At 35.3% G+C, this 10301-nt stretch overlaps 1 protein-coding gene across 4 annotated transcripts in view; it reads left to right on the top strand.

Moving 5' to 3' along the window:
• The window catches only part of PPFIA2 (protein tyrosine phosphatase, receptor type, f polypeptide (PTPRF), interacting protein (liprin), alpha 2), a 542959-nt gene that overhangs the window by 439547 nt on the left and 93111 nt on the right, over positions 1-10301 (top strand). For 3 of the 4 annotated variants that reach the window (XM_011994387.1, XM_011994389.1, XM_011994388.1), the window contains 2 exons: positions 3243-3463; positions 8856-9093. In XM_011994387.1, coding sequence (XP_011849777.1) covers positions 3243-3463; positions 8856-9093 — 459 coding nt within the window. The remainder of the gene's footprint in view (positions 1-3242; positions 3464-8855; positions 9094-10301) is intronic. The other variant, XM_011994390.1, reaches the window with a different exon arrangement.

Raw genomic sequence — 10301 nt, 5'->3', positions numbered from 1 at the left:
TGGCACTATCATGGCTCACTGCAGCCTTGAATTCCTGAGTTTAAGCAATCCTACCATCTCAGTCTCCCAAGTAGCTGGGACCACAAGCAGGTACCACTATGCCCAGCTAATTTTTATATTTTTTTGTAGTGATGGGGTTTCACCATCTTGCCCAGGTTGGTCTCAAACTCCTGTGCTCAAGTGATCCTCCCACCTCGGCCTCCCAAAGTGCTGGGATTATAAGCGTGAGCCACATCAGTTCTCGCAATGTTTCAAACGTTTATTATTATTATTATATCTGTTATGGTGATCTGTGAACAGTGATATTTGATGTTACTATTGTAATAATTTGAGCATACCACAAACCATGCCAATATAAGACAGTGAATTTAATCTATAAATGTTGTGTGTACTTCTGCTCCAACAGCCATTTCCCATTGCTTTCCCTTTCTTTGGGCCTTTGTATTATCCAAAACACAACAATATTGAAAGTAGGTCAATTAATAACCCTACAATAGCCTTAAGTGTTCAAGTGAAAGGAAGAGTTGCACATCTCTAAGTCAAAACTAGAAACAATTAAACTTAGTGAGGAAGACATGTCAAAAGCTGAGTTAGGCCAAAAGCTAGGCTTCTGGCATGAAACAACCAAGTTGTGATTACAAAGGAAAAGTTCTTCAAGGAAAATACAAGTGTTACTCCAGTGAACACACAAATAAGAAAACAAAACAGCCTTACCGCTGATATGGAGAAAGTTTTAGTGGTCTACATAAATGTGATCATTTAGTGATAAACAATCAAAGCATGCACAACATTCCCTTAAATCGAAGCATAATCCGGGGCAAGACCCTAACTCTCTACAATTACATAAAGACTGAGAGGTGAGGAAGAGGCAGAAGAAAACTTTGAAGCTAGCAGAGGGTAGGTCAGTTCATAAAGTTTAAGGAAGGAAGTCATCTTCACAGCATAAAAGTGCAAGGTGAAGCAGCAAGTGCTGATGGAGAAGCTGTTACAAGTTATTCAGAAGATCTAGCTAAGATAATTGATGAGAATGACTACACTAAACAATGGGTTTTCAATGTAGATGAAATCACCTTCCATTGGCAGAAGATGCCAACTAGGACTTTCATAGCTAGAGAAGAAAAGTAAATGCCTGACTTCAAAGCTTCAGAGGACAGGGGTGAATGAATGCAACTGGTGACTTTTAAGTTGAAGCCAATGCTCATTCACCATACTGAAAATCCTAGGGCCCTCAAGAATTATGCTAAATCTACTCTACCTGTGCTCCATGAGAAGAGCAACAAAGCCTAGATGACAGCGCATTTGTTTACAGCATGGTTCACTGAATATTTTAAACACACATTTGAGACTTATTGCTCAGAAAATATATATATATATATATTCCTTTCAAAATATTACTACTTATTGACAATGCACCTGGCCACCAAGACCTCTGACAGAGATACTCAAAGAGATTAATGTTTTCGTGCCTGCTAACACAACATTCATTCTGTAGCCCATAGATGAAGGAGTAATTTTGCCTTTCAAGTATTATAACTTAAGAAATACATTTCACAGGGCTATAGCTGCCATAGGTAGTGACTCCTCTGATGGATTGGGGCAAAGCCAATTGAAAACATTCTGGAAATGATTCATCATTCTAGATGCCATTAAGAACATTTATGACTCATGGGAGAAGGTCAAAACATCAACCTTGACCAGGCGCGATGGCTTGCACCTGTAATCCCAGCACTTTGAGAGACCGAGGCAGGTGGCTCACCTGAGGTCGGGAATTAGAGACCAGCCTGGCCAACATGGTGAAATCTCATCTCTACTAAAAGTACAAAAATTAGCTAGGTGCACCTCTGCAATCCCTACTACTCTGGAGGCTGAGGCACAAGAATAGCTTGAACTCAGGAGGCAGAGGTTGCAGTGAGCCAAGATCAAGCCCTCCAGCATGTGCAACAGAGCAAGACTCCCTCTCAAAAAAAAAAAAAAAAAAAAATTCAACCTTAATAAGAGTTAAGAAAACATTGATTCTAACCCTCATGGATGACTTTGAAGGGCTCAAGACTTCTGTGGAGAAAGTAACTGCAGATGTGGTGAAAATAACAAGAGAACTAAAATTAGAAGTAGAGCCTGAAAATGCAACTAAATTGCTGCAATCTCATGATAAAACTTGAACAGATGAGGATTTACTTTTCATGAATGAACAGAACATGATTTCTTGACGTGGAATCTATTCCTGGTGAACACTGTTAAAATGACAACAAAGGATACAAAACATTACATTACATAATTGATAAGGCAGTTGCAGGGTGTGAGAGGATTAACTCTAATTTTGAAAGAAGTTCTACTGTGGGTTAAATGCCATCAAACTGCATTCCATGCTACAGAGAAATCGTTAATGAAAGGAAGAGTCAATCAATGTGGCAAACTTCATTGTTGTCTTATTTTTAAAAATTGTCACAGCCACCCAACCTTCAGCAACCACTACCCTTATCAGTCAGGAGCCATCAGCATCAAGGCAATACCCTTCACCAGCAAAAACATTAAGGCTCAGATGATCATTAGCATTTTTTAGCTATAAAGTATTTTTAATGAAAGTATGTTCATTTTTAGACATAGTACTATTATACACTTAATAGACTTCAGTAGAGAATTAGCATAACTTTTATGTTCATTGGGAAATCAATAAATTTGTGTGACTCTATTGTTAGAACTAACCCTGAAATATCTGTGGAGTATACCTGTACATAATTTTGCAATATTTTAAATAATATTTTGTTACAATCGATGTAAATAAATGTTGGGGAGAGAATTCTTGTATAATTTCTTATGTGATAATATTTGTGGTCTGAGCTTATAATAAGGAAATATAGGAAGACTAATTATTTTAAGTCTTGAATGCTTAAGTCCAAATAAATAAAGATTGCTATATTTGGAAATAAGGAACAGTATTGCAAATACATGCTTTAAAGTAATTATTAGCTTGGAATATGATCAAACTATAAATCATATAGAAGTTTATCATCTTTATTTCTATTAAAATCTTGATATTTATGCTGACAATTAATCCCTCACATTACTTACGATGTCAAGGAACTATTTTATGGAAGCAAATAAATTAAAATGTTAATAATTGGTTCAGTTTTTGCAAGGTCAGTTGTAAAAGCATGCCTGTTGTTGTTGTTGCTGTCTTTGAGATTAGCGCTTTGAACATAAGCAATGTGATAAATATTCTGCATTTTTCATTTACCATTCAGGTGAAATCTCTTGGGGATCATGAGTGGAACAGAACTCAACAGATTGGAGTACTAAGCAGCCACCCTTTTGAAAGTGACACTGAAATGTCTGATATTGATGATGATGACAGAGAAACAATTTTTAGCTCAATGGATCTTCTCTCTCCAAGTGGTCATTCCGATGCCCAGACTCTAGCTATGATGCTTCAGGAGCAACTAGATGCCATCAACAAAGAAATCAGGTAACTTCAATTAGTACTGATGGTTTCAAGAAATTAGAAGACCTGGATACTGTGCTAAAGATATAAATACTAGATCAGAAGCATTAGCATTAACTGGGAGCTTAATAGGTCTGCAGAATCTCTGACCTAACCCCATATGCACTGAATCAGAATATGTATTTTCAGAAGATTCCCAGGATATCTGTGTATCTCCTTTATAATATTAGGACAGCCTTTGTAAGGAACATACATGAAACATATAAGACTAATGACATTAGTGACAATATAAAAGAATAAGTTAAAGGCAAAACTTTCTCCAGTGAATTTTAAAGCACTTTTTAAATTAAAATTTACTACTTAAAGGAAAGTATTTGTGGTAATCACGTACATTCTTCAGATACATTACATACTGCAGTAAAGATACCAAATAGTATGCAAGTTAATGTGCATTCAAATCCCTTAAAATATTTAAACATTGGAGTGAAATTAATTTATCATTCTTTTTGTCAATTTTATGCCATTTATATCAGGACAGCCTGTTTCTTGGAAGTTTATTAATATTAACAGTTTTAGAGGCTGGAAAGTCCAAGATGAAGGTTTCAGCAGGGTTCGGTTTTTGGTAAAGGCTCTCTTCCTGGCTCCAGGGAAAGGGAAAGTAAGGCAGGCGATGGGAGGCAGAAAGACAGGGGGAGAGAGAGAGAGAGAACATAAATATAGTAATTCTATGGAATTAAACCTCTCTCTGTCTCTCTTTCTGCCCCCCACTGTCCACCCACCTTTCCATTTCCCTGGACCCAGGAAGAGAGAGCCTTTACCAAAAATGGAACCCTGCTGGAACCTTGATCTTGAACTTTTCAGAACAGCAAATTAATTTGACTCCAATGTTTAAATACTTTTAAGGGATCTGAGAGCCTTTACCAAGGAAAGATTTATGGAAGACTTCATGTAATCTCAATTACCGCCCCAAGATCCTATTTTCAAATACAGTCATTTTGCCTTTTAGAGCTTCAACCTGTGAATTGAAGGTGGGAGATAAAATTCAGTTCATAGCAAAGCAAATGCCGAAAGCAGGATAGAGTCCTCTTCTCTGCCAGGAACACTTGAGAAAAAAAAAATTAATGCCTTTAAATGGGATAAACTAAACATATTACTACTTTTGTTAGTAATAAAAATTACATTTTTGTAGTAGTATATTGCATGAAAATTCAGAATTTTTTTTATTTAAATGGAGTTTCGCACTGCTATCTAGGCTAGTGTGCCATAACTCAGATCTGGCTCTCTGTAGCCCACAACCTCCCAGTCTCAAGCAATTCTTCTACCTTACCCTTCCAAGTAGCTGGGATTACAGGCATGTGCCACCATGCCTGTCTAATTTTTTAAATTTTTTATAGAGACAGGGTCTCCCTCTGTTGCCCAGGGTGGTCTTGAACTCCTGGGCTCTAATGATCCTCCTGCCTTGGACTCCCAAAGTGTTGGAGTTACAAGCATGAGCTACCACACCCAGCCTCAGACTGTTAATCTTAGTACTTGTGGCTGGTTAATTGTATTCATTGATGCCTAAAACTTGTGTTTGAATTGGGCTGCTACCATATTTTAAACTGAGACACAATTTTTATACAGTTTTTTATGATTAATATTCTTACATCAATGAAAATACATTTTCACATATTAACGCTGAAGTTTATAACAAATTAGGCTGATCAATAAAAATCCCCTAGCATTTTGGGGATGTATGTGTGAAAATTTTCTAAGTAAATGGGGACCAAATTCATTTGCATTCTTTAAATATAAAAGGCTTAATATATCTGTGAGACATAATTTAATATTATGGCCTAACAAGTATCTTTATTATATTTTCATTTCAAAGGCAATAAAACATGTGGTGATATGAATTATTTCATACTAGATATGAAAAAAAGTACTGTTGCTATATAGTACCCTAATAATAGATGGTTTTCATTACAATTGAAATTGGACAAATTAACATTTCAAATATTGAGAGATGTTGGCACTCTGATAATTTCATTTTAATTTAATATATGGTTTCTTGAACTCCAATGACATCAACTTTTTCTGTCAGTTCCTTGACTAACCCCAGTGATGAACCCAATTGTATCAGGTATATTTGTGTTCTTTTGATTATCAACAAACCATTCTTAACTTGTTTTCTCAACTGGTGAACATGTTTTAAGTCTTTTGAACAATGCCTTTCTTTTTTCTTTCTGGCTCTAGCTAAATCAATTGGCTTCCTTCTACTATTATTCAAACTACCTATCATCACCCTACTGCACTTAAGAATAGTTTTTTACCTGTATGACAATAACCATTACTATCTGGTTTCTTTGTAGTATGCTAGTTCTCCATGTAATCCAACCTCACTGCAGTCAGAGAAGACTTTTAAAAACAGAAATGTGCTTATGTAATCCCCCTCTTTCAAACCATTCAGTTGCTCTTAGGATACAAACCATACTTTTTAATATGGTCTACAATACCTCACCTGTCTCACCACTCTCTAACCATTTACCTTACCTACTTTCCAGTTCCTTGATGTTCCATGATCTTTCTTTTGTTGTGTCATCCCTTTTTTCTGGAACATTCCTCTCATTCTACACCCTTCTACCCTAACATTTCACTCATGTTACCCTTACTCACCATGGACAGCTCCTCCATTACTTCTTCAAGGAAGGTAGTACTGTCCATCAGTTCTTTACCTTCACTAGATTGCAACTTTTATAGGAGCAAGAAATGTATCTGACTTTGCTCATCTTTATTTGTAGGTCTTTGCTTGATATTTAGAAAGTGCTTCATAAATATTTGATTACTCTAAATAGAACATAAATATTAACTGAATAACTGAGTAACACTTTCTAATGCTGTTCAGCTAATGGTTGAATTTACCAAATTAAGTTTGAAATCGAGTCTATATTCTTGTGATATTTATTTTCACCAAAGAGATCAACACACCCGCAATAACAATCTATTTCTCTTCAGTGACTCTTAGCTTTGTAACATTAGGGTAGTAACTTCTAGTAACAATCTTGGCCAGTAGGTTAATATAGTTGTTTTTTGTAAGAAATTTGAAAAATACATGAAATGTGATTATATCACATTTAAAAGAAATAGTTGTCTTGATTTAGACCAGAGTGGTCTGCTAATAACAATCAGAATTTTTCTCTGGTTAAGATTTTTCTTCCTTCGTAAACTAATTTAGCCATTAAGAAAATGCATGTTTTCTGGCTTCACAGCTCACTGATTCAAATTACTTCAAACCCATTTGCCACAGCACTGTTCGTTCATCTGTTATTTTATAGTTAGCTACTATTTTCTGTTAGATTAAACTTCAATCAACCTCTTACCCTCTTACCCAACTTGTTCGTCTAGGTTTGGCTCTCTTGTACAATTTATACAATACCTAAAATTAATAACCAAAATTTCTGTGTACAGCAGAACCACGTTACATCTCACCAGAAAAAAAATTTTCTAGGAGTCATTTATCTACTGAGTATTTTAAAAGTACAAAATGCCTTCTTTTTTTGTTTTTCATTTTTATTTTTTGAGGGGGAAGGTAGTATTTTCTTTCCAATACGTTTTAAGCTATGTTACTATGTACTATGTTACTTGATTAAACCGTTTTGGGGGGTTCTGACCTTGGGGTGAAGTTAAAAAATGCATTCATGAAAGTAAACTTTGAGAGTAACAGAATTCATGTTCTTTTTCTAAGTGAAAAATTATAATTAAGTGTAAATGTGCCTCATAATGTTTTAACCAAAGTGAATCTTTGTGAAACATATTTGATTAGATTTAAGTCCATAATTTGTAAGATTTTTAAACAACCTGTTAAAAATTACAAAGATCACTTATTCCAATGACAGGTAAGTAGACTATCAAAGTACTTTCTGCCTTGCCAGGGAACACATACTACTTAAAAACTGAAGGATTTACAGAATAGTTACTGAAGACACCAGCAGTGAGTTAATCATCAAAAAGCTGGTGAACATATAAAAACAGGTAAGTAAATGTAGCTCAACTTCCCACAGTAAACGTAGACCAGACAAGTGTTTCCTATTGAATAGATTTAGCAAATAAATTACATTCTCTATTCTAAATATGTAAAAAGAAAATTTTGAAGTGATCATAAACTTGAAAGTAAGGGTTCTATATAACAGAGGATCACAATAAACCATTGTAATTAAGAACAAAATAGCTCAGGAGAATTTTACAACCCACTTATCAAACTATACTGGTACACAGTTTCATTACAACAACATACAAAATGTATATAGATTTGATTCAGGATTCAAACAGAATTTTTATATAACCTAGCTAAAGCTCTTTCTTATTTGTGCCTTTGTAATAAATAATTTATAAATATTCTTGAAGATGCTTCCCAATTTAAAGAAAAAGGACTAGTGCTTTGCTGTCTCAAAAGCATTTACATTAATTAGTTTTTTGGTTGTTGTTGTTTGAGACAGAGTCTCACACAGGCTGGAGTGCAGTGGCACTATCTCAGCTCAATGCAAACTCCGCCTCCTGGGAGATTGTCCTGCCTCAGCCTCTGGAGTAGCTGGGATTACAGGCGTGCACTACCATGCTTGGCTAATTTTTGTATTTTTAGTAGAGGCGGGATTTCACCATATTGACCAGGCTGGTCTTGAACTCCCGACCTTGTGAACCACCCATCTCAGCCTCCCAAAGTACTGGGATTACAGGCATGAACCACTATGCCTGGCCTAGTTTTGTTTGCAAGTTATTTTTTCATTATTTGTGTATTCATCAGCTATCTGTATAACTAAAGTTTCACATTATTACCTTTTCTGATACTTATTTAAAGGAGGCTTGGCTAAGTATTTATTAATATTAACAAAAGTCTCAGGGTTTTATTTGGCTAATTATGAATGACGGCTTATTGAGGATACTATCTTTAAATTTTTTCATTAGGTAGGAAGTAAGAGTCAGTGACTTTGAATCTTATGAGGCACATTTACACGTAATTACAGTCTTTCACTTTTTCTAAGCTATTGCTAGTGCTTTGCCATCTCAAGGCTGAGTTTCTAAAGTCTCTTTTATTGGTTCCTGAGGTCAAATGTAAGATTAGAATTAATGGTAGAGATAAACTAGGTTCAAGATTTTTAAAGAGTTTTAGCAGGTATTAGCATACAAAGAGGGTAAAACTGAAAGTTATCGGGAAAAATGTATCATTTGAAAACAATTTTTAAAATTGAAGCCAGGAAGTCCCTGGAATTTATTGAAAGTTATACTGTTTAGAGAAAAGGATGAAAAAGTTAGATTTGATGTAAAATGTTCAAGAATAGTTTCTATTGATTTATTATGTGAATTCCAATGATCTTTACAGCAGCATATAATGGATCCATATTAAATTATATATGAATCAAAATTAAACTGTATCTTTCAGGCTAATTCAGGAAGAAAAAGAATCTACAGAGTTGCGTGCTGAAGAAATTGAGAATAGAGTGGCTAGTGTGAGCCTCGAAGGCCTGAATTTGGCGAGGGTCCACCCAGGTACCTCCATCACTGCCTCTGTTACAGCTTCATCGCTGGCCAGTTCATCTCCCCCCAGTGGACACTCAACGCCAAAGCTCACCCCTCGAAGCCCTGCCAGGGAAATGGATCGGATGGGAGTCATGACACTGGTATGGTGTAGCGTCCAGAGAACTTTTGCCTCCTGTTAAGATTAATGATGCTTTAGCTGAAACTTAACTGGGTGTTTGTTCTAGTCTAAGTACTTTCTGTATATTTTATTGTTTATTTCTTTTCTTATTCACAACATCCCTATGTGATCTGCACATTTATGAATCCCATTATGAGATGAAGAAATGGTAACCCACACAGGTGCTGTAACTTTCTTAGGATCAAATAGTAAGTCAATGATAGAGCAGAGATCTATATAGCACATTATAAATTTCAGTGAATGGCTGGGCATAGTGGCTCGCAGCTATAATCCTAGTGCTTTTGGAGGCTGAGGCAGGAGGATTACCTAGAGGCAAGGATTTCAAGACTAGCCTAAGAAACATAGCAAGACCCCATCTCAAAACAAACAAAACAAAACAAAGAAGAAAAAGAAAAAAATAAATTAACTGGGTGTGGTGGTGGTGGTCTGTACCTGTAGTCCCTGCTACTTAGGATGCTGATGAGGCAGCAGGATCCCTTGAGCCTAGGAATTTGAGACTGAAGTGAGTTATCATGACAACACGGCACTCCAGCCTGGGCAACAGAGTGAGATTCCTTCTTGAAAAAAGATAAAATAAAATATTTTTTTAAATTGAATGACTTAAGCCCCTAAGTACTTTTTTATTGATGGCATACTGAGGAAATCACTTTGGACACCATGTGTGTGTGTTTTTAACATAATAAGTAACAAAACTTAGTATTATAATTGCTTCAATACACCACGATAGAGTTTTATAACTTTTTGATATATAATATAAATTTTTTGCATTATTTGTATTGTTAAGAGCCATCAAAAGCAACAGCAACTAATTTCTAATTTTGTCTTAGACTTTATATTCACATTTTCACATATATACATTAATTCCTTATTTCATTTATCCTTATATTTGGCATTAGAAGATGGAAACCTAAATTAGGAAGTACCCTGGATGCAACTGAGAAAAACATCAGATTGCCCATTCTAAAAATATATATATAATACACGTATTTCATTATAAAATATATTTATTTACATATATATAAAATAAAACCTCTGGAAAATACGATTGTGATGACTACTGAATACCATGATACATTTAATTCTCATGGAAAAACTGGAGGTAGTAGGGCATTATCTCAACAGAGAGTGGAGGTTTTGGGAGTATAAATGGAGTGCCCATATTCAAAACAG

This window comes from Mandrillus leucophaeus, unplaced genomic scaffold (genome assembly GCF_000951045.1).
Source record: "Mandrillus leucophaeus isolate KB7577 unplaced genomic scaffold, Mleu.le_1.0 Scaffold455, whole genome shotgun sequence".
NCBI lineage: Eukaryota > Metazoa > Chordata > Mammalia > Primates > Cercopithecidae > Mandrillus > Mandrillus leucophaeus.
This window is presented reverse-complemented; position numbering and strand designations above follow the sequence as displayed.